This window comes from Tupaia chinensis, unplaced genomic scaffold, assembly GCF_000334495.1.
Source record: "Tupaia chinensis unplaced genomic scaffold, TupChi_1.0 Scaffold000078_1, whole genome shotgun sequence".
In the NCBI taxonomy this organism is placed as follows: domain Eukaryota; kingdom Metazoa; phylum Chordata; class Mammalia; order Scandentia; family Tupaiidae; genus Tupaia; species Tupaia belangeri.
In genome coordinates, this window is record NW_006159539.1 from 2,449,486 (window position 1) to 2,473,282 (window position 23,797).

The 23,797-nt window shown below is 58.0% G+C and overlaps 1 protein-coding gene across 1 annotated transcript in view; it reads right to left on the bottom strand.

Moving 5' to 3' along the window:
• RASGRF1 (Ras protein specific guanine nucleotide releasing factor 1) overlaps positions 1–23,797 on the bottom strand; it is an 80,589-nt gene that overhangs the window by 22,364 nt on the left and 34,428 nt on the right. Inside the window, exons 6-20 of the mRNA XM_006142621.1 lie at positions 20,495–20,574; positions 19,010–19,203; positions 18,620–18,729; positions 16,015–16,133; positions 14,766–14,926; positions 13,225–13,288; positions 11,220–11,356; positions 10,085–10,167; positions 8,339–8,587; positions 6,164–6,537; positions 5,644–5,769; positions 3,340–3,510; positions 2,369–2,475; positions 1,782–1,894; positions 431–491 (exon numbers count right to left, since the gene is read on the bottom strand). Of these exons, the coding sequence (XP_006142683.1) occupies positions 431–491; positions 1,782–1,894; positions 2,369–2,475; positions 3,340–3,510; positions 5,644–5,769; positions 6,164–6,537; positions 8,339–8,587; positions 10,085–10,167; positions 11,220–11,356; positions 13,225–13,288; positions 14,766–14,926; positions 16,015–16,133; positions 18,620–18,729; positions 19,010–19,203; positions 20,495–20,574 (2,149 nt within the window). The remainder of the gene's footprint in view (positions 1–430; positions 492–1,781; positions 1,895–2,368; positions 2,476–3,339; positions 3,511–5,643; positions 5,770–6,163; positions 6,538–8,338; positions 8,588–10,084; positions 10,168–11,219; positions 11,357–13,224; positions 13,289–14,765; positions 14,927–16,014; positions 16,134–18,619; positions 18,730–19,009; positions 19,204–20,494; positions 20,575–23,797) is intronic.

Here is a 23,797-nt window from a genome sequence, read left to right on the forward strand (position 1 = left end):
CTTGGCAGACACCATGAAGGTAGGTGTGGTGGGCAGTGGGGCCCTGACCCAGTGTGGCCGTATTCTGAGAAGGGGAGATCGGGACAGAGGCATGGACAGCACGGGGGAAGCTATGCGGAGAGGAAGGGAGTGGGGAGTCAGCCATGGAGATGGAGGCAGAGACGGGAGAGACATGGCCATAGCCAGAGAGGGCCCGGGGCTTCCAGGAGCTGCAGGGGTTGGGGGGCGCTGCAGAGACTTCCAAGGGAGCCTGGCCCTGCCAGCACCTTCATTTCAGACTTCTGGCCTCCAGGGCTGTGGGAACAAATCTCTGCTGTGCCGAGCCACCTAGTGTGTGGTGCTTTGTGAAGGCGGCCACGGGAAATGAAAAGGGGAGCGTGCCCAGGCAGGGGCTCCGGGGGCCGGTAAGCAAGAGGGCAGCCCGGCTCACCATCTGTGTGATCTCCTCCAGCGTGATCTGGTTGTCACCTGGGTCCTCCTGGGTCAGAGTCCTGGGGACAAGAAGGCACATGAGTCCCTTCCCGTTCTGGCAGCCCCTCCCTAGCCTGGTCAGGCTGAGGCTCCCCAGTCTTTCCTCCTGGTGTCTGGGGCTGTCACAGTTTGCTCCTCCACTTTGCCAGGGGCCTCCTTCCCCTTTATCCTCCTGCCTGATGGTCCTGACCCTTCCAGCTGGCCGAGGTCCCCTTTTAGGGCCTCCTCAGCCTCTGGGCCTCCTGCCCCTGCAGGGTTGGAATGGCCACACATGTACCTGTCCCCAAGAGGTGGCCTTGAAGGAGCCTTTAGGACTTTGGGCCTGAAGAATGCCAGGGCTACAGCCTTGGGGAAAGGAAGCAGATGACGAGCTGGTTGCAGGGTGGAGTGGGGAGGCTGGAGACTGTGCACAGAAGGTGCTTGAACAGGACTTGGTGGGCACTCTGGGGCCCAGGCAATGATGGGCAGAGTGGGGTGCAGAGGGCGGCTGGAGCTCCACCAGTGCCTGCGGGAGGGGCCTGACCTTGAGCCCGCATGCTCAGGCTGGCTGGGCGTGGGCAGAGAGCAGGAGCAGACGGTGGGCCTGGGCCTAATGCCTGACCAGCAGCCTGCAGGAGACACCACGAGCTCACCCCAGCCTCACCCCTAAAAGTGGGTGCTGTTCACCCATCTTACAGAGGAGAAGAGTGAGGCTCAGAGGAGGGACATGCCTAGGCCATGAGACAGTCACTGGTTGAGCCAGCGTGGGCACAGGGCTTCCTGACCCCTGCCCCTGCCAGGAGAGGCAGTCCATGGAGGAGTAACGGGCATAGGATTTAACTAGATTCAATTCAGCATTCTCCGAGCGCCTATAGACCATCTTGCCACGCTGCCCAGGAGCACCCTCCACACCACGGGCACGTCTGCATCTGTGCTGACACGGCGGTCACAAGCCACGTGCGCCTCTTGTGACAACAAACTGAACTTTACCTCTTATTCCATTTTAGCGTATTAAGATGTAGGTAGCCACAGGTACTGGGCGCCTCCCTATGGACTGCACAGGCCAGACAGGTGTCGGCAGCTGTGCATGGATCTGGAGAGTGGGCGTGGCTCTGGTCTCCAGGAGACCAACATCTGGCGCAGGGTGGAGAGAGGGGAGAGAAGGACAAATGGACGGCTCTGGATGTGGAAGTGGGGTGCATGGCCTCCAGGTGGCTCGGGCTCCAGGCTCACCCCTGCCCTGGGGCTGCTCTCCTGCCTGAGAAGGACCCTTCTTGCCTCCTGGCCGCACCCCAGCAGGCCGACCTGAGCCGGGCTGGGCACTGCCCTACCGGATGATGTTGGCTGCCGCCTTCCGCTCCTGGGTCAGGAGCTCCGGGTCGTGCATGACCTCCTCCAGGAAGCCGATCACTTTGCATTTGAGCTCGTCGTTGGTCTCAAAGTCCTGCCGGGAAGACGTGATGGTTGGCTCTGCTACTATTCTCGAGCCGCCCTGCAGTGGTCTGGGCCTCCTCAGGCAAGAAAGGGGAGCTGCAGCCTCTACTGCGTTTTCTTTGCTCTGACTGTGCAGGACTAGGGTCCTCCCAGGGCCTGCAGACTGAGCCAAAGCCTCTGAGACCCTCAACCATCCCTCTATCTGCTGAGCCCCTGGGTCAGGAGGACATAAACTTGCTTGCAGCCCTGCTGTAGATAGCAGAGGCCTTTGTTCCCTAGAATGTCCAGGATTCCCCCCTTGGGGGTCCAAGCAGGTCCTTTTAAGAACCTAGCACAGTGTGCTTGGGCTCTCTGCCCACTGCCGCTGCCCCGCTGCCCCGCTGCCAGCGCACTCTGCCAGCAGCTGCTCTGGGTGGAGGGCAGCTGGCTCCTGGGGGCACCGCCCACCTGTCTCCGGCAGCCTGCCGGGAGGGCTCCCACCCACCTGAGAGTGCTTGGAGACCCAGTGTCGCAGTACATTCAGGACGCGGTTGGTGGCTGCTCTGCGGATCACAAACTCCTTGTCTCCATTCCTCTGATCTGGCGGGAATCCTGGAGACGTATGTGGCAGAGAGGAGCAGGGATGTAAGAGGACAAGAAACAGAGCTGGGGTGTAGGCTGGATTCAAACCCAAATCTGATCAAGCTTGGGCTGCTCTGGCCTGCTGGGGAGGGGGCTGTAGGACTGGGATTCTAGCCCCACACGTGCTGGGACTGTCAGCGGCCATGCCTCCAGCAGGGTTCCACCCTTCAGGCTGTGGGAAGATTCAGGAAGCCTCCCCAGACAGGGCTACACAGGGGCAAGCCTACTCCAGCCTCTGCTGCAAGACCACTGGTGTGGATGGGGGAGGCTGGAGCTGCGGCGACAGAGGCTCCCCCACAATGAGCTTTACTCTGAGAAGTTGGCCAGGTAGTCAGGGGAATGGGTGAGAAGGAGGCAGCCCCCAGCGCTGGCAGAGGCCCATGGGCAGGAAGTGTGGGGGGCAGGGTAGGAGGTCGATTTAGGGGAGGCGGTGTCTGGGCAGAGTGTGCTGGGATGGATGGAGCTAAGCTGCCCTTCCTGTGGCCCTGCAGGAGGAACCTGGATCTGATCCCATTGGCGGAAGGAGCTGGGAGAAGGGCACAGGGCAGGCTGTGCCTTAGACTCAGGTGGCCCTGGCAGCAGAAGAGAGTAGGCCCTGGGGTGTTCAGAGCCCCAGCTACTGCACAGGTGGAGGGAGAGTGCTCACACGGGAGCATGGGGGGCAGTGGGTGAGAGGGCTCAGCAGGGGGCTTTTGGAGTGTGGGTGCTGCCAGCAGGCCCGGCCTGTGCCAGCAGACCTGCAGCAAGCCCCTGGGGCCACGGCTGACCCCGCCTACCACAGGCTCATGAAGGGGCTGAGCTCGGGGAGGATGGGGTAGGGATGGCCCTACCTACCCACACTGGCCAGGGACATCCTGCGGTACTTCTCCTTGTTTGGGGTGCCCTCGTTGGCTCCCGCAGTTGCTATGGCAAAGGCAGAGGCGGCCGAGAGGGCACTGCGGTTACTGTCCAGTTCTCGACAGGCGGTCATGACGACTCCGTTGTTGTAGGAGAAGAGTGGAAACTCTGTGTGGGGGTGGAGACAGCGCTCAGGCCCTCTTGTTTCGGGCTGTTAGAGAGCCTGGGGTCCCGAGGGAGGCTCCAACAACCTCTGGGGAGAGCAGCCTCAGTCTCCCTGGTGCAAGGCTTATCAGGAGGGAGGCCTGGTGCCCCCAGTCTTCTAGAAAGTCCCTGCGAGGACACCTGCAGGGCTCTCCCAGGGCCGAGAGGCCCATGTCTCTCTGCCCTCTTCTACTGAGATGCAGAAGGTCCCTAACCACAGCTTCCATCTCTCTGTGGCTCTCGACCTCCACCTCACAGGCCCCACTCGGTGGGCCTGGCTGAGGCCAGCATCCTGCGTCCGTTTACTCTCTCATCTTGGAGTGCGCGTGTCCAACGTGACAGCCATGGCCCACACGACAGGCTTGTGGACAAGTGAGCGGCACTCCGAGTCCGTCTGGGGGGAGATTCTTCCCCACCCTTCACTAGCTGTGTGACTTACGTCAGTTACTTAACCTCTCTGAGTCTCAGTGATCTCTGGATAACAGGGATAATGCCTTCCATAAAAGATGGAGGGAGGAGCTGGCAGGTGGCATGGTGGTTAAGGCACTGGATTCCCACATGGTCAACCACAGTTTGAGACCTGGACCCGTTGGCTTGAAAATCACACCAGGCACGTTTGCATGTGTGCCCAACATCCTGGAGGAAAAGGGAGGAGAAAGGATGGCAGCTTGGCCATTCCCCTGGGGGGTGATTTCTCACTTTCCTTCTCTTTGTTTCTCTCTCTCTCCCGCAAATGCATGTGCCCTATGGCAAAAAACCAAACAAACAAAAAAGAAGGACGTAAAGATGAAAGAAGATAGCCTAGATGAAAGTACTTTGTGTTGGGTAAGAAACTATTGGGTGTCGGGAAGGTCGTGACGCATCTTTACACAGAGAAATACGACCGGACTTTCCTGACAACCCAATACATGCATGCCAATAGCAACAAAATGCCATTGCTGTTACTGACGATGACTTTATTGTCTCGCTAGACAATACATGCATTCGCCACAGAGACCAAGAGTGGGAAAGGTGGAGAGGGGGATCATGGGGCATGGCCATGCTGCAATCTCTTCTCCTCTACTTCGTCTTCTTGTTGGGCTTTGGGCATGAACAGAACCTGCCTTGTGTGTTTCTTAAGCTGCTGTGTCTGGGATTTGAACCATGTGGTCAGCCTTAACCACCAGGCCATGGAGCTGGCATCATCATCGTCATCATTTTTTAGAAGTAATCATAGTAGAAACCAACTGCAGCACCCTTTAGCTTCATGGGAGTCTTTGGGAAGCAATTCACAGTAAGTTAGGACAAAGTAGCGGGGCTTAGGTTGCAATTAGCAAATGGTTTATTTGAAAGACTCAAAGCTTATTTCTCAGTTCTGGCCTCGCAGGATGTCTGACCTCGGGTGTCTGAGAAGTGTGCCATGACTACGTGTGCCTGGCTAGTGTCTCTCTCAAGTCAGGTGATCCTGAACCTACTGCATTTCTTCCAAAAGCCTGCGGAGTTGGGGGGTTCAGGTTTTGGGCCCTTCACATGTTGGAGCAGGGGGTTGGAGGAGAAGGAGAGGGCACCCTGGGAGTTGAGGCCATGAGAATCCTCACCTCTGGGTACCTCCAGCCCTCCTGGGTGTGGGGAGGTGCTTTGCGGGAGCAGAGACCAGGAGAGCCCCTGGAGCACCTTCAGGATCGGAGCGGGGGCAACGTCACCACCTCCCTGAATTCGCTTCATTTGGAAAATGGCAACCTCTGGCCTCTGTGCAAGTGTGTCAGGATGATTAAGGGCCCAGCCCCAGAGCCTGGCCCACGGGGGCTCAGTAACATCTGAGCTGAGGTCCTGCGTGAGTGTGCCTCAGTGCCGGGCCCTACTGCCCACCCACGTGGAGGGGTCCATCGTGGTCCCATCTGAAGGTGAGGAAGTGGCTCTGTTAAGCTGAAGAGCAGGGTCTGCTCAGCCAGGGCCCCCCCCCCCAACCCCACCCCAAGCTTACGAGATGTCAGAATAGTTACTGGCTTGGGGAGTCACTCATCAAACACAAGAGATGACACCCACGCGCCTTGGCTTGACCTGGCACCCTCTGCCAACCCCGGAGTCTGGGTGTAGCTTGGCACTGGTGAATTGTACCTGAAGAATTTTTGCTTTTGACCGATTTTGGTGTCGTTGGAGATTTCGTTGGGGATGTCTCAGTGTCCCCGTCATCGCTCTGGTTCTGATCAATATCTGACTCTTCCCTCACCGAGACTTCGGAGCCTGAAAGGAATGAAAGAAAGCCGCAACTGTTCTCAGTCGTGTACTGACTGTAAAACTCACGTCCATGGTGCACTGAAGCAAAACGGAGCAGGTCTGGGATGCGCAGATGCAGAATCTGCTGTAATGAAGCTTCGCCGTCTTTCGCCACAGGACTTAGAAAACCTGCACATGGTAATGGTTGTCGTGAATCTCCAAGAGGGTGGCTCCCACAGACGGCTGCCTCTCTGCACTGCCCAGACTCCGCACGCCATCATGATTTGGCCAGGACCCCCGAGATTTTCCCCTCCTGCCCCACGGGAGCACTGAGTGGCACCCAAGACACGGCTGGGCTGGGCCACGTCTCAGTGTGCCCACGAGCTAAGGGGGTAACTCCCCTGCACGTCTGTCCACTCACTCTGCTTGCTGGGTGCCGGGGGGTCTTCAGGCTTCTCGGGGGTCATGTCTCCCTCATCCGGAATCTTGTTGGCGAAGGTGCTGGCCACGTAGAGCTTGCTGGTGTCCAGCGCGGCCTTGCTGAAGGGCGACATGGCGGAGTACATGCTGGTGTAGCCGTTGGAGCTGCAGCTGAGTGCGGCCAGGTCCAGCGCCTTGCCGCCGGTGATGATGGGGATGTTGAGGGACAGCTTCCGCCGGCGGCTCGGTGATGACGTCTTGGTGATGGACAGGGGCGGTGGCGAGGAGAACTTGCGGGTGGCGCGCGGCGACTTGGGGGGATCGCCATACAGGAGCTTGCTGTTCTGGCCGCTGGCGAACAGGAGCTCCAGCGACCTGTAGGGAGGGCGGGGGTGAGAACCGAGGTCAGCGTGGGCCTGCCCGCCTGGCCTGGTGGCGCCTCTGTCTGCTGGGGCTCAGGCGTCAGCAGTGTCACCCTCAGTAGCATCATCCCTGGATACACGGCTGATCCTCTGAGCAGACACTGCGGACTAGCTGGCTTGGGGACAAACGTCTAGACATGCGAGGGTCCTGCTCTCCACGGTCTGGCTGCGATGTGGGGCTGTCCTGGCGGGGGAGAGTGTCAAGGCCCCCTGACCTCCTGGCATCTGTGAAACCTCCGACCATCCCACACAAAGACCTGGCCTCACCACCATGCGCTGACCTCATCCTCGTGGAGGTCCTGAGGGATGTTTAGTGGATGAGAAAGCTGAGGCTCAGGGACAGGAAATGACTCACTGGACGCTCAGACTTGAACCCAGCGTCCTTTCCACTCCACCAGGGCCCCTGAGAGACCTGATATGTAAACTCGGGGGCGGGAAGCTGAGAGTGGGGGGTCCTAGCAATCCTGGCCATGCTCCTACCATTCCCAGGTCCAGGGGCCCCCACCACGGGTTGGGCTGAAAGTGACGCAACTGTACTGATGCCAATGGTGGCTCACTGCCCCAGGAGGGAGGTACTCTTCTCCCCACGTCCCAGATGGGACACTGGGGCTGGCAGAGGTTAGGTGACTCAGCCAAAGCCATGGGCTGAGCTAGATCTGAATCTGCCTCTTCCCACTGCAGGGCACTGGCTGGTCCCCAGAGACCGCGAACGATTATGGTGACAACATGGGCACCCGCTGCTCCTCAGAGCATGTGGTCTAAGCAGAGCAGGGTAAGATTCCTTATTCCTGCCTCTCTCTCTCTCTTTCTTTCTTTCTTTTTCTGGAGAGGTTTTTGTTATCGGGTGCGTGCGCTCATCAGGAAGACAGAGAGACAGAAAGTGAGAAATCACCCCCCAGGGGGGATGGCCACGTCGCAATCCCTTCTCCTCCATTCTCCTCTCAGGATCTTGGGCACGCGTGCACGCGCACCTGGTCTGAGTTTAAGCCACTGGGTCCGGGATTTGAACCACAGCTAACTATGTGGAAGTCCAGAGATACAGCCATTACGCTAACTGCTGGTGCCTTTCTTTTTTTCTTTCTTTTTTAGAGAGAGATTTTTGCTATAGGACTCAAGTGCTTGCCAGAGAGACAGAGAGAGAGACAGAAAGTGAGAAATCACTCCCCAGGGGGGCATAGCCACACCGCACTCCCTTCTCCAGTCTCCTCCTGGGATTTTGGGCTGGCACACACAGGTGCGTGAGTTGTAAGCCTCCAGGTCCTGGACTCGAACCACGATCGGCTATGTGAGAGTCCGGCGACAACCATTACACCATCTGCTGGTCCTGCTCCTGTCCTTTCCCATGTCTCCCCCCCGTTCCTCCCTCCCTCTTTTCTCTTCTTTCCTTTCTTTGCCCTCCTTTCTCTCCTTTTCAACGTTTCTTTCTTAAATGAGAACAACAAGCACTGTCCTCCCGTGAAGGGTGGGCCCAATGCTTCCAGGAGGCGAGAGCAGGGAGGAGAGCTGTGGTCCTCCGCAAGCCCCACCTCCCAGCCCCCAGCAGGGCCGATGGAGGTGGAGGAGCTCAGGCGACCCTCCCTCGCCCTGTGCAGGAGGCCAGCTTGGCTCCTGGGCAGGGGCGGTGGTGAAGGTCCCTGTACCCCCATTCTCCTCAGAGCCCCCCTCAGGAACCTCCCGGGCCGCCTAACGTAAAGTTCGGTTTCCCTCCCAGGCCTGGAAGCCTGTGGCTGCGGGAGGTGGCGGGGCCCCGACACCTGGCAGGGATGGCGCTGATGGGCTTCTTGTAGATGGTGATGAGCTTGTCCAGGACCACGACGGCCGTGGTGAAGACGCGGTAGGAGTGCAGGAAGGTGTTGAGGAAGTCGATGCTCAGGAAGCGCAGGTCCGTCAGCCTCTCCAGCAGCCGCTCCACGCTGGCGTACCGGATCTGCAGCACCTTGCAGGAGTTCATGGTCTTGCTGAAGCGGATGTCCACGTCATCGCAGTACAAGGAGGCGTCGGACCTGGGGCAGGACGGAGAGGTGAGGGGGGCCACGGCTGTCTCTCCTACCAGGCGGCTGGCTCCCTGAGGGTTGGGCCATCACCTTGTCGTCACTGTCTCTATCATGCACCAACCACCGAGGACGGTCTCACTAGAGAACAAGGGCAGGGCTGGCTCGGTGGTACGGCGGGGAACATACTCCTCAAACAAAGCTGGATCCATGTGGGAGATTGTGGGTTTGACTCCCTGGTGGGCCTGTGCCCACCAGGAACACACACCCACCTGGCTACCTGGGACGGCTGGGACAGGGCAAGGATCGGAGTGTGGGCCCCCCGTCACGTTCATGAAGGAATAAATACATTTAGGATGGCGCCCTGTGGCCGGGTGGTTTAGGGAGCTGGAGTCACTTGGCTGACTGTGTGGTCTGAATCCTGGCCTAGCCTGGCTTGGCCTGTGTAGGTTGAAACAATGCCGGGTGCCTGTGCACGCCCAGACTCCCAACAGGGATGAGAAAGGATGGCGGTGTGACCGCACTCCATGGGGGGTGCTCTCTCCCTCGCCCTGTCTGTCTCTCATTGGTGGGTACATGTGCTCTTTGGCTCCCCTAAACACTGACCCACTAGCGTCTGTGGTCAAGCCTCTCGGTTTGGCCTGTGTGCTTTTCTGGAAGTTCGGCAGTGTTCCAGGAGACCATGGCTGCACAAGGGCATTGCCTGCACGCCACGCCACTCCTCCCGGCTCTGCAGCCCCGAGGACCGGCTCATCATTCCCCAAACACGAAGTGCACGCCCCAACTCCGAGCCCCCCCGCACGCTGTTCTGTCTTTCCAGGATGCCCTCCCATTCCAGCACTTAGCAGGCTCTGACTGATCCTCTCAGGGGACTGTCAAGTCCCCTTCTCTGGGGAGCATTCGTCCGCTGTGCCAGGGCGATCAGCCTGTCTTCTGGACCCCTCACCCAGCACCACAGAGCCCCATTTCCCAGCCCTCACCACGCTGCGGTCAGACACTCTGTCCTCTGTCTGGAGGACAGAGCCCGCGCCTGCTCACCTCTGCTACCCCGCGTCCATCTAGCAGGAAAGTCTCGATCCTGACGTGAGACCTAAACAGCCCAGGGTCTGCACAGCGGTGTGGTGGAGAGACCACCTGTGAGGCTGGCCCACAGGGGAAGGTTCTGGGTCTGCATCTGGGCATGTCCCTGAATACATTAGACACATGGGTGGCTATGATCGGGGCTGGCTGAAGCTGGGGGTGGACTCTATTGGGGGTGCTGTCTCCCTCTGTCTCTCTTGTGTATCGGAGAAAAAATAAATAGCCTGATAGAAAAATAATCCACATGCATAAAACAAACCACAACACACACTAGGGCAGAGTGATCGTCCAGACAGACGTTAACTCCACGCAAACAAGCAAGCAGACAGATAGCCAGACCCCCCAGAGATGCCACCCAGCGTCCTTCGAGTCCCAGCGGCTGGCCCGCGCGTGTCCCCAGGAGCCCAGCCTGGGGGCTGCGGCACTCACTTGATCATCTGTGGCACAGTGACCTTGGAGTTCTCCTCAAACGCGTTCATCATGAGCCCGTTGCAGCGGATATTATCCACACACTGGAAGCAGAGGGAGGGCCCGGGTCAGAGCCGAGGCCTCCAGCCGGGACCTGCCTGGCGGGAGCACTGTGGGCTGAGTGGTTCACACAGCACTGGGTCCTCGAGCTTCAAGGCATTGTCAGCCAAGGGCAGGGTCAACGCAGAGTGGCCTTGGGACTCTGGCTGGACGTCAAGACCTGGCGGAGTGACCTTATTTTCCCTACCTGCGGAGTGGGGATGACAACTCCTGCCTGATGGGGCCGATGGCACAATGGAGGCCCCTGACACTGACCACTCTGTGGCCGACCTCTGAGGTCCAGTGTCAAGGACAGGACTGGACCCATGGTGGACTGGGATCTCTCCGGGAGCCCAGCTCAGCAGGGGATGAGGGTGCTGTACTGCCTTCCGTCCTCTGAGCTGAAGCCGTGGTCCTCTGTAGTAAGAGCCCACACGTGTCTGTCAGTCTCTGGAAAGCAAGCCGGAGGCTGGCACAGAGCAGGTGGGTGCTCCAAGGCCCAGGCCCCGTGGCTCAGGCCAGGCTTCCAAAGGTGGCACTAGAGAAGGAGGGGTCTGTCCTGTGCATTTCCTGGCCTGGCTTCTCTCTAGCTCTGCTTCTCCAGCACCCCCAAAGTGAAGAGGGCTTGGGCACGGGGTCAGAGTGTAGAGGAGGCAGCAGGGAGGTGAGACCGGAGCAGGGGCTGGAGGCCTGCCCACACATCGGCATCAGCACCGTGGCCAGGAGGGAGAGGCAGCGGCCATTTTCTCAGGGGTGATTTTTCTCACTTTCCCTCCCTCTCTCTGTTCTGTCTGGTGAGTGCACAGGCCCTATGGTAAAAGTCTAAAAAAATAAATAAAATAAATAAAACTTCTCTAAGCGATTCAGACACAACCAGTTCCTGGACCACACTTGAAGCGACCTGCAGACAGGATGGGGGAGCTGAGCTTGGCGTGGCAGGCCTGGGGACTGGAAGGAGCCTTGTCTTCCCCCAGAGCAATGCCGTGCTGCCGTAACTCCCCGGCCACGTTGGGCGTGAAGGGGCCACTTGCATGCAGGAACGGGTGAAGCTGCACACCTGACTGATGTCACTGGTCCATGCTGCCTTCTCTTGTCTGGACGAGGCCACCAGGATGACTGTGAAGGGTGGGGAGTCCTTTGGCTCCACCCCGATCTTGAAATCCAAGTGGTCTATGTCTTGGCCGGACCCTTTGGCTTCCAGTTACAAAACAGAAAGTTAGCAGAGTGGGCATGGGCCCTTCGAGTTGGAAAGCTGCAATGGCCCCCTCTTACCCACTGTGGAGCCTCCACCCTGGCGAGGCACCAGGCCACTTGCTGCTACTTCAGAATAGCTTTTTCCCCCCTAGGTAGAGAAGCCCCATTTCAAAGATGAGGAACCTAAGACCTGGAGCCCATAAGTAGTCACCACTGCACAGGGGAGCTCCGGATTGGGAGCTGGGGAAGCCTCCAGAAATTGTGGAGTCTGCCCTCTCGGAACCAATGCAGAGCAGAGGTCCTGAGCGAGGGGTTGCCCCAGGCCCCAGTGGGACAGCAGCTCAGCCAGGACCAGGACAGGCCTCCCAGCCGGGCCCTTCTACTACCCCAGGATGGGGCCAGGGCCACATGAGGAACTCTGACATCTGAGACTTCTATGAACTGGTCATTAGTTCAGTTTAGAGCTCCCCAAAGTGAAAGTAAGTTCTGGGTATTCTTAGTGCTGTTCTTAACCCGAAAGCTCCTTGAATTCTTGAAAGCTATTTATTTGGAAAGACTAAGATCATATATAGTTCAGGGATTCTTTTCAGCGCACGCATATGACTACAGCTGTGGTGAATGGGGTGGAGGGTCTGTCCTGGCTTTGCTGCTCGTTGGTTGCATGGCCTGGGGGCAGTGCCTTTCTCCCTCTGGGTTTCTGACGTCTTCCTGTACATCAGGAATGGGACATCATGTCTCTGAGGCCCTCGTCCCTCCAGTCCTGCTTGAGGACTTTAGAATTCCTTGCTGGGCACAGGAAGCCCATTACACTGGGACCGTGCTGGTTTCTCTGAGAAGTGAGGCGTTTGTGTGTGTTTCAGGGGGGATACGTGGAACCCCACCTCCCTAGGCCCAGGAGAGGAAAACGCCTTTGGGTCTGAAAAATCCACTCGGGTCTGGGCTTTTCCATGGACCAGCTGGGGCCAGCATTAAAGACGAGTTGCTGAGAGCTCTGGGTAAATCGTCTCATACCTCTGTTCTTCCCTGGGGAGGGATCAGAGCCCAGTATAGTTGGGGCTGGGCAGAGTGCATGTCCACTGAGTGTGTGTGTGTTTGCATGCACACGCACATGCCAAGTGCACGTGTGGCAGCCCTCAGGTCCACACCCACACCATGCTGGGCCTGGGATGCTGAGGGGGTTCAGGCCCAGTGCAGGGAAGGGCCGAGATGGAGTCCTATCAGTGTCCCTGCAGGGCATGGCACTCAGAGGCTGTCTCTGAGCCTGGGCTGGGGACTGCTCAAGAAGGGAGATGAGGACTACCCGTGGTCAAAAGACGGTCATGACCCTGCCTCCAATCCTAAAGCCCAGCAGAGAAATCCTGCAGAACACTGGCGGAGGCCTCCCAAGCCCCAGGACTCGGAACTTGCCCCCCAGCTCCGGAGGGCTTGTTGAGGCCCCCTTCCCGAGGGCTTGCCGCCTCTCCCGGCTTCTCTGACGCACTGTGGGGTGGCTCCCTGCTCTCAGGGCCTCGGCCCTGCAGCCTCTCTGCAGTGGCCCCTGTGCCTTGCGTCCTTTGCCACCAGAGGACAGAAGGGGCCGGGTATCTGTGCACACATGCAAATGAAGGGCGCTCACCGAGATGCCCCCGAGCTCAGAGCCAGCTGGCCCAGGGCCCAGGAGCCCCTGTCTGGTTACAGAGAAGGTAGATCGAGACCACGCTGGGCCAAGGAGCACCTTCTCCAAACACCCATCCGTGCCCGGGCGAGGGCCTACCACGTGTCAGTACTTCCACTTCCTCCTGACAAAAGACAAGGCCTGAGCCCCGCTGGGGGGTAAGCATGTGTGTGCATCCGTGTGAGCACACCACGCACATGGCGACCCCGCTTACCTTCCTCCTCTGTGCTCTCCGGGTCCTCCAACAGGGTGCAGTCGATGAGCGATATGACTCCGTTCTGAAAGAGAGAGGGCAGGGGCCTCGAGTCCACGGTCGATGTGCTGTCTAGGGGGGCTGCGAGGTCAGGTGGAGAGGACTCTGAAGAGAGCGTCCCCACAGATAGGTATAGTGTGTGCTGTGTATATGCGTGTGCTGTGTATGTGTGTTGCATATATATGTGTGTTATGTATATATACGTGTGTTGTGTATATGTGTATTGTGTATATGTGTGTTGGTGGTAGGAACTGGAGTGTCCAACATTTATAAATTAATTTCTCTTTGTGCAGCCAACCGGCTAATTTGGTGACATGTGAACACAAGCGGGATGTCCCCTGAAGCCACCACGCGCGGTCTGCTGGCTCTCCAGGAGGTAACGGGCCAGGCAGTCAGGGCCTGGAAGAACCGTCTCCCTCCTGCTCGGGCTTAATTAGGGCACCTTCTGGCCCTTTCCAGGAAGCAGCGCGTCGGACTTAGAATCTGTACAAGCAGCCTCTGAGGAGGGGATGTGGCGCTGGGAAGGGTGCATGCCGTGCAGCCGACAGAGCAGTCCACACTCTGGGAGCCCGCTGTGAAGACAGCTGTGTGGCGTCTGTGAGGACGGGGGACCCTGTCGGCAGGGGCAGGGTCACATGAGGAAAAGTGGCAGAGCTGGGCTGGCCCGAGCTCACAGCGGCGGGACGAGCAGTGTGCAGCTGGGAACACGGAGTCGGGCCGGGGGCAGCATGGCAGGGAGCGGGCCTGGGGCATGAAGGAGGCTGGCCGGGGGGGAAGACTGGTGGCTGAGTGGACAGCTTGGGCAAGGGCCCTGGGCCTCGAGGGACACAGGGTGCGGTTTGAGGTGCTCATTCCCCTCCAGCCTTGGGGATGAGCAAGTGGGTGTCCCGTGAGGTCCCGGGGCACCCTGAGTCGGCAGCTCAGCAGCCTCCAGGGTCAGTTGTGCCCGTCAGCCCGGCTCCTGGGCCGGGCAGTGGCCAGAGGGCGGCTGCGGGTTGCTCTGGCTGGAGATGAAAGACTCTGAGGGGTCCTCCCCCAAGCAGGGTGTCCTCACTCTAGTCCTTCCACACACTCGCGCCACACACGTGGACACGCACACACACAGGCAGACACATACATATGCATTACACACATACGACACACTACAGGGCACACACACAGGCACACACACACTCACGCACCACACATACACCACACATGCGCACACTATACAGACACAAACATGCACAGAGACACAAACGCAGACATCACACACCATATACCCACATTCCACATACATTTGCACACAGAAACGCACATGTTCACACATGTGCCTTTAGGGGGCCACGGGGGTCCTCGAGGCCTGAGAGTCACCGTCCCATGTCCCAGATATCTCCCATGGGCTGCTCTCCCCCGAGAGGCCAAGCAGGGTGTGCGTGTGTGTGTGCGTGCACTACTCCCGTGTCTCTGTCACGGGCCAGCCCTGTGCCTCGGCGGCAGCACCTGCACCCACAGGCCCTCACCTTGGTCAGGTGGAGCTTCCCCCCGGAGCCTCTGGTGCAGATGATCAGGTGCTTGGAGAACAGGAAGCACTGCCGCTCGCCCTCCTTCTTCAGGGACAGAGACCCCAGGCGCCCCCTGGTGATCTTGCCCTTTTCGGACATGGGCACCTGGATAAGGGAACCTGCGGTGGAGGATGAGACGCTGAGCCGCCTTTGGGGCGCCCGCTGCCTCCGACCCCACTTGGAAGATGGAGGTGCCTGTGGCTGTGGCAGTGGGATGAGGCTCCCAGTCTTGGTGGCAAGCTCACCACAGGACACTCCTTGCAGTGCCCTCTCAGGGCAGGTAGCAGGGGTCAGGGTGGTCAGAGGAACTCCACAGGGCCTGTGGCCTCCCAGGGAGGGACCCGGCCTCTGGCAAGCAAAAGGCCACTAAAGGGCATGGCCCACCTAGTGACAATGAAGGGCAGGAGGCTGAAGGAGTGGGGAGCTCGCTGCAGGCCCCAGGGATGAAGCAGACACACCCACGTCTGCGGTGTAGACATCGCTAACTGATCACTGTACTCAGCTACTGAGCCTCCGGGGTCCTCAACACCAGCTCCAGGATGCCCTAACTGAGCAGAGTAGCTCCTGGGATGAGACCCGCCCCCCTTCCCCTGCCTGTCTTCAGGCTCCAGGAGCACATGACCTGTGAGCTAGCCCCCTCACCACCATCTCCGCTCTCTGCCTGACCCCGCTTACACCGACCTCCCTGAATGCCTTCTAACGAGAAGCTCGCCTGCCTCTCCTTACAGGGCCGTGTCTCCCCAGCACTGCCCCAGGTGAGCTGAGGCTGGAGGCCGACAGTGAGAGGACCTGTGACCTCTGCTTAGGATGGAGCCAAGCACAGAAGGATGGCCCCCCAATGACCTCTGCTTGGACCCCCAAAATGCTTGTGACCCATGTAGCCAATTGCTATCCGTTCTCATCCCCCTGCCTCTTACTTTCTCCCCAGAAAAGACATGGTGGTGTCTACCATGCCGTACGGCAGACAAACCAAGGCCATTCGGGTAGAATTCTGTTCACGTCTGCAGAGAAGGACTCAGAACCCACGTCTGTGTCTGTCTGTGTAGACAGCAACATCTACGTAGACCCATCGTGCTTGGCCACGGCCCCGGAGCATTCCGCATCACACTGGCACATTTGGGTCCACTGCAAGGTAGTCTGCCCTGGTGGCATGTCCCCGGCGCTGCTTCCCCCACTGCTGGGCCCCCGGGTGGGACAGAAGCCGCACCTTGTCTCACGAAGGTCTGGCTGGTGTCCAGGAGGATCTCGCAGCCCTCGATGATCATGCGCTCGATGGCCAGGTTCTTCCGGATGTTCTCCGTCTCGCTCACTTCATCGTGCATGACCCTGCGGGGACAGGACGGCCGGCCGTGGTCAGCGATGGGCTGCCCCGCTTCCCAGGGTGGAGAGAACACGGGTCTATGGCCCGGCCCCGGAGAAAAGGCTGGCCCCCAGGATTCTCGGTGGGGCTGTAGTTACGAAGGGGAAGGGCTGTGCATCTCGGTGTCCACTGGGTGCTGGCCACTTCACGGATGTGGCCTCATTTGGCCCTTCTGACAGCTAAAGGATGCAGGGGCTCTTATCGCAGAATGGAAATACAGTTAGAGAGAGGCGGCAGCTGTCAGGCATCCAGGTCTGAACCGTGCAGGACAGGGACAGCGAGTCTAGCCCAGCTCTGGGAGAAGAGCGGAGAGGACAGCACAGGTGACGGTGTCTGCTCATTACCCTGCCCTGCAGCCTGCTACGGCCCTTATTCCCATCCACAGGGCCTGTGCAGTGGCTCGCCTTCCTCTCCACCGCAACCTTTCTCCAGATATAGCCATCTCCTTTTTTTTTTTTTTTGAGCAACTGGCAGTTCAGCTGGTTCGGAGAAAGACTGACCTCAGCCCACTTTCATAGGCTCCAACACTTCTAGGAGGAGATGTGGTTAATTCTACTTGGCCTTGTTCTGACTGATGCAATACCCAACTTCTCCAGGAGGCGGCGCCATTTAACCACTTAAAAATATTGTTGGTGGGGAAAGAGGCGAAAGCGGCCGATTTTGCCTTGGTGGGTTTCCAGGAGTCTTAGGAAAGTAATGAGTCTTTTTTTTTGGGGGGGGGTAAGGGGGAGATAGGGGGAGCTCTATAAAAATAATCCCAACTAGTTTAAGAAAAATGCAAAGTCTTTTCTTTTTCTGATGCTGCCTGAAACCCGACAGTGAAGATGACCAAGAAGGCTGGTTCAGATGGATCGCTTGGCAAGTTCTCTCACCTTAATCCAATTCAAGCTCCACCCCAAGGACAGCTGACAGGGATTGAGCTGACTCAAATCCGCATGACTCCAACAAACCGCTTAACCCCTGCAACCCTCAGTGTCCTCACCTGTAGACTTGGGGTAACAAGGTATTTCAGGGGCTGGATTCAGGTACCTGGCACATGACAGGAACCTGAATACAAGGCAGTGATGGTGGTTGTCATGATCACATTGAGTTGTTAGAAAAGTCACGACTTTTTTTTTTCTGCAAAAATGCATCATGACCTTCCTGACAACCCAATAGACTGCAAAGCGTATGAGTATCCGTCATCTGTGTTGCTGTTTAGGACATGCACCTGAGGCTTAAACTCACTAACCTACATGACAATAACCACACCTGAGCATCGAGATGGTGCTCCCCCGTAGGAGCCTCAGTTTCACACTTTCCTTCCCAGCAGGCTCATCTCAGAAGCTAACACCCTGACGCCTGTGAGGGAGGGCCCTTGGGCACGCGCTGGACTCCCAGAGACCGTCCATTTCTGGAAGCAGCCAGTGGTAATGAGGGGCACTTCTCTTGGTGGTGGTGGGGCTTGGGCTGGGGGAGGACTGTTTATAAGACATAAGGGGGTGATTCCAAAGTAGCAAAACTAGTTCTCCTGTTAGCCATGTGCTAACTGCAGGAGTCGGTCAGCACCAGTTCTGGGGGCTGGGGTGTCTGCTGGGAACCCCCGGGGCACACAGCTGGGAGGGCTGGAAGTAGCGACGTGAGTTCTCAGGGGTTCAGGCCCCAGAGGGAGGAGAGTTTCTGAGCCCAGGAGGGGTCAGCTCTCTGGTGGCTTCCTGCCAGGCCAGGGAGCTTCCCTCAGTCCTGTCCCCCCTCGCAGAATGCACACCCTGGAGCCCGGGGAAAGGGGCCGGGGGTCTTGGGCCCCACGTGCTCCTGCACGTTTGCCCCGAGGAGCCCACTGTGGCCAGCAGGGCCCTGGGAGGGCTGGGGTGGTCCCCTGTGGAAGCCCGATCCTCCCCCGCGGCCGTGGGCAGCCTGACTGCGGCCACACAGCCCCTCCTCGGCCCTTGGTTCTAGTCTCTTTCCTGCCTGAACGCCCTCCCTGGTGGCCTCAAACCCCATGCCCAGCGGTCGGGTTCCGAGGCTCTCTCCTCTCTTGGACATCAAATCGCACCCCAAGGTCAACCAATAGGCCCCGACGGCCGCCCCTGAGCGCCCTACACTCCGCCCCACCTGCGGTTCCCCATCCCGGGCAGGGTCACCTGGATGCCGGCCTTTCCCTCCTGCCTCGGGCCGCCGCACGTCGACGCCCACCCACGTGGAGCCCTCCTCTGGCCCCGCCCCCGCGCAGCCGCCACTTCCCCCGGCATGACAGACGCTTCCGGTTGTCTCCGCTCGCGCCTGCAGGGGGCGCCGCTGGACGCCAGGGCCGAGAGCGCCCCCTGCAGCCTCCCCCCCGGGCCTCTGGAACCGCAGGTGCCCTGGACTCGCCGCCCACGTCCGCGTTTGAGGGACCGGAGCGGAGGAGCCGGGTGAGTGTCCGCCGTCCTGGCGCCCTCTCCGGGAGAGCCGCGGCGTGCAGGGCGCTCACCTGGACAGCTCCTCCAGTTTGGACTTGGCGTAGTCCAGGCTGTTGCGCTCCACGTGCTCGTGCGGCGTGTGGGCCAGGAGCTCGTGCAGGGTCAGGATGTACCTGGGGATCTGCGGGCGGAGGACAGGGCGGTGGGCCCGGCCGTGAGGACGGGGAAGCGGACAGGCTGCCCTGCGACCTCCGGCTCTCCTACTCGGCCTCTGCAGGAGGCAGGGCAGGGCGGCCCCGGAGCCTGCAGGGAAGGGCCCAGGTGGGCACCCCCAGGAGCTGCCCCTCGCCGCCCGCCCCGCCGGCATCTGGCCCTTAGCGCCGAGCTGGCCCGGTGACCCCCCCAGAGCAGCCCAGAGCTAGGGTGTGTGGGGTGCCGCGGCAGGCGGGGCTGGCGGCCACCTGGAACATGGGGTAGGTGAGGAAGGTCTCCAGCGTCCTCTCCTCGCAGTCGGGCTTGGCCTCGTAGTGCTTGAGCAGCTTGTCGAAGTCGCGGTTCTGCTTGCAGTGGGCCAGGATCTGCAGGCTGTACTGGTGGTTGCGCACGAACTCCTGGTAGATGTTGAGCATGGGCAGCAGGATGTCGAACAGGTCGGCTGCAAGGAGGGCGGGTCAGCCGGGGGCCGGGTCCAGATGCCCCGCCCAGGGAGACCCCTGCCTTTGGGACGTCTCTGGAACCGCCGCCCAGCACGGATTTTAGACACCCGGGCCCTGCTAGTCCGCTGTCTGTGATGGAGGGTCAGAGAGAGCAGGTGCCGCGCCCCCAGGACCTCCCTTCGGGACACGGGTGCTTGCATCTTGAGCTGGGTCCCTGCTCTGGCTCTCTGCTAAAGCTGCCCTGCCCAGGTCACACCCCCTCCATGGTGTGTCCATGATTGGTCCCAGCTGGAGGGAGGAGTCTCTGCAGCCCACCTCCCACCAGCTTCAGGCTTCCTGTGGGCTGGAGCAACGTCCGCCTCTTCTAGGCAGCCCAGCGCCCTGCTCTGTGCAGACTTTGTTTTAGTAATTCTACTTTTGAGGGTTGGTCCTGTGGCCTGGTGGCTAAGACAGCTGGAGCTTACATGGTCGACCCTGTGGTTTGAGTCTCCGACCCGGTAGCTTGAGAAACACGCCAGGTGCTTGTGTGTGCCCAAGATCCCCAAAGGAGGGAGACATGGAGAAGGGATTGTGGTGTGACCGTGACCTGTGGGGTGTGCTTTCTCTCTCCCTCCCTCTCTGTGATGAGCACACATGCCCTCTGGCAAACTTTAAAAAAAAAATTCTACTTTCAGAAACCTATCCCAAGGAAACAGTCTCTAATATGGGGAAAATGTTGTGTGCAGAGGTGATTGTTCTGTAACAACAATCTGGAATGCCAGGGAGCCATCAATAATGGGAGATGGCCATTTGGATGTTGATATAGTTTCTGGTACCAGAGTGTCATACAGCGACCCAAAGCAAGCTTGCGGCATGAGAAAATGCTTATGCTATCATCATATTACGTTTAAAAAAAAAACGAGCAAGATTCGGATTCTATATTCGGTATGTTTGCAATTATGTAAAATGGGGAAAAAAATACCCTAAGATCTACGCACAGAAAAAAACGGGAAGAAAACACATCTAAGTGTTTATAGTGGTTATCTTTGGGAAGCAGAACCATGGTTGATATTTTTAAACATTTTCTACTTTTCTGGGTTTTCCAATGATCTCAAATGGGGATGTATACATTCTTTTCAAAAAGGAAAGTGAATAAGAAACTAAAAATACATCGCTTCCTCTTAGAAATGGTGCTTTTGCCAAGTTTGGTCTTTTCTGCTCCCTCGGAGGGATTGGCGGATTTTACAGCCTGCCACTCAATGATGTTCTGGAAGGACCAAACTGCCCCCGCCTCCAGGGCGGGCTACTCACCCAGGACCAGCGTGGGCCAGCTGGAGATGCGGGCTTTCAGGCCTTGGTAAAAGATCTGATGTAAAAACATGATGGTTTCGCTGAAAGAGAAAACAGGGTGAGCTAAAGCCAAGGGACCTCCTAGCTCTCCAGAGATGACCCTTCCCCCAACCCGAGAGGGGCCTACAGGAAGCTCGTGGCCGCCAGCTCCATGGGCCTGGCAGCAATGAATGGTTCCTCAAGGGTGGTCTTAGGTGAGACCGCCAGCAGGATGCATGATATAATTGGGGGGTCTGGTGCAGAATGAAGATGGGGGCCCCGCTGTGGTGACGTGAGTTGCTAAGATGCTATATTCTGCAGGCTGGGGCTACACGGGGGGGCCTGGGCTTGATTCTTGGTCCAGTGGTGCCTGCCTGTAAACCAGGGAATTGGGAGGCTGAGGCAGGAGAGGATCATGACATGGTGAGACCCCACATGAAAACCAAAACCAAGATGAGAAAAGAAAACTTGTTAGGGACCAGCAGTTGGCATAATGGCTATGTCGCTGGACTCCCACCTAGTCGACCGCTGTTCGAGTCCCGGACCCAGTGGCTTAAACTCACACCTGGCACGTGTGCGCCCAAGATCCCAAGAGGAGAATGGAGAAGGGATTGCGGTGCCCTCCGTTCCCTCTCCTCTGTGCGTTCCCAGCACTTTGGGTTTGCAGTGCCTGGCAGTTCCCCAGAGGGGAGGCGTTATCTGGTGCCATCTGCTTCTCCCAGCAGTTTGTCCCCAGAGGCCAGCCTCCTCCCTGCCACGGCATAGCAAGAACAAGGGGTGGCAGGCTCTGAGTGAGCACAGAGACACCTGTGAGCTGGGCATGAGGTGGGCAGGTGCGGGGCCCAGAGGACAGAGAGGGCCCTGGGAAACGCCTTGTGCATCTTGGCTTTGCAAACAGGCAGGGAAGGGTGAAAGGCAGTGTGAGAGGGAGCAGGGGGAGAGAAGAAGGAAGCTGCAAGAAAAAGGGGTGAGGGGATGGGGGAGGGAGAGGAAGCATATGACATTGCAGGCCGAAGAGCAAAGCTGACCACCCAGTGTACCTGGCAGGCTACACAGAAGGGACAGAAACCCAGAGAACCCAAGCAAAGAAACTTGGCGAGTTCTTTCTAGTGTGCATCCTAGTGTGCTATGAGTTGGTCATCATTTCCCTAAAGTCCCAAGAGAAAGGGTCCTTCCAGATGTGGCAACACAGTGCTGACCCACATTGGCACGGCTGGTCTGTGGCTCCTGAACGAGCTTGGTGAACGGAAAAGCGTGGGCCAGCCCTAAGAGCTTTCGAGACCTTCTGGGAGCACGAGACAGACTGAGGGTTCACAAGTGCACAGAGAGAACACCCTTCCTGAGGAGGGCTCCTCAGGGTCAGGGGACTTTTAGGGTCTCTTGAGAGAGCCATAAGTAGGATTTTGACATGTATTAGATCCTTTAGAAAACCCAGTGCATTGCCATAGCAAGACTCAGGGACATCATGTTTAGGCAGTTCTGGTGAACAAGTATTTGGGATGCATCAGAAAGAAAAATGAACCTTCCCGGATCGCAGGACCACACAGGCTTGTGTAGCAGCATATCAGGAACATCATAAGCTAGAACTATAAACATATAATGGATGAAGTCTCATTTTTAAAGTGTAAATGAATGGTTCCTCAAGGGTGGTCTTAGGTGAGACTGCCAGCAGGATGCATGATATAATTGGGGGGTCTGGTGCAGAATGAAGATGGGGGCCCCGCTGTGGTGACGTGGGTTGCCAAGATGCTATCTTCTGCAGGCTGCCCCGCTGTGGTGACGTGAGTTGCTAAGATGCTATATTCTGCAGGCTGGGGCTACACGGGGGGGCCTGGGCTTGATTCTTGGTCCAGTGGTGCCTGCCTGTAAACCAGGGAATTGGGAGGCTGAGGCAGGAGAGGATCATGACATGGTGAGACCCCACATGAAAACCAAAACCAAGATGAGAAAAGAAAACTTGTTAGGGACCAGCAGTTGGCATAATGGCTATGTCGCTGGACTCCCACCTAGTCGACCGCTGTTCGAGTCCCGGACCCAGTGGCTTAAACTCACACCTGGCACGTGTGCGCCCAAGATCCCAAGAGGAGAATGGAGAAGGGATTGCGGTGCCCTCCGTTCCCTCTCCTCTGTGCGTTCCCAGCACTTTGGGTTTGCAGTGCCTGGCAGTTCCCCAGAGGGGAGGCGTTATCTGGTGCCATCTGCTTCTCCCAGCAGTTTGTCCCCAGAGGCCAGCCTCCTCCCTGCCACGGCATAGCAAGAACAAGGGGTGGCAGGCTCTGAGTGAGCACAGAGACACCTGTGAGCTGGGCATGAGGTGGGCAGGTGCGGGGCCCAGAGGACAGAGAGGGCCCTGGGAAACGCCTTGTGCATCTTGGCTTTGCAAACAGGCAGGGAAGGGTGAAAGGCAGTGTGAGAGGGAGCAGGGGGAGAGAAGAAGGAAGCTGCAAGAAAAAGGGGTGAGGGGATGGGGGAGGGAGAGGAAGCATATGACATTGCAGGCCGAAGAGCAAAGCTGACCACCCAGTGTACCTGGCAGGCTACACAGAAGGGACAGAAACCCAGAGAACCCAAGCAAAGAAACTTGGCGAGTTCTTTCTAGTGTGCATCCTAGTGTGCTATGAGTTGGTCATCATTTCCCTAAAGTCCCAAGAGAAAGGGTCCTTCCAGATGTGGCAACACAGTGCTGACCCACATTGGCACGGCTGGTCTGTGGCTCCTGAACGAGCTTGGTGAACGGAAAAGCGTGGGCCAGCCCTAAGAGCTTTCGAGACCTTCTGGGAGCACGAGACAGACTGAGGGTTCACAAGTGCACAGAGAGAACACCCTTCCTGAGGAGGGCTCCTCAGGGTCAGGGGACTTTTAGGGTCTCTTGAGAGAGCCATAAGTAGGATTTTGACATGTATTAGATCCTTTAGAAAACCCAGTGCATTGCCATAGCAAGACTCAGGGACATCATGTTTAGGCAGTTCTGGTGAACAAGTATTTGGGATGCATCAGAAAGAAAAATGAACCTTCCCGGATCGCAGGACCACACAGGCTTGTGTAGCAGCATATCAGGAACATCATAAGCTAGAACTATAAACATATAATGGATGAAGTCTCATTTTTAAAGTGTAAACTTGAAATGTACACTGTAAAAAATCAGTCCATTTGAGTGTTCTTTTTAATGTCAGAAGACACATGTGTGCCAGAGAGGGAGGGAGGGAGAGAGGAAAAAAGAGAGAGAGAGAGAGAGAGCGAGCGAGCCGTCCCCCACCAGTGCCTGGTCACAACGTAATTCCCTTT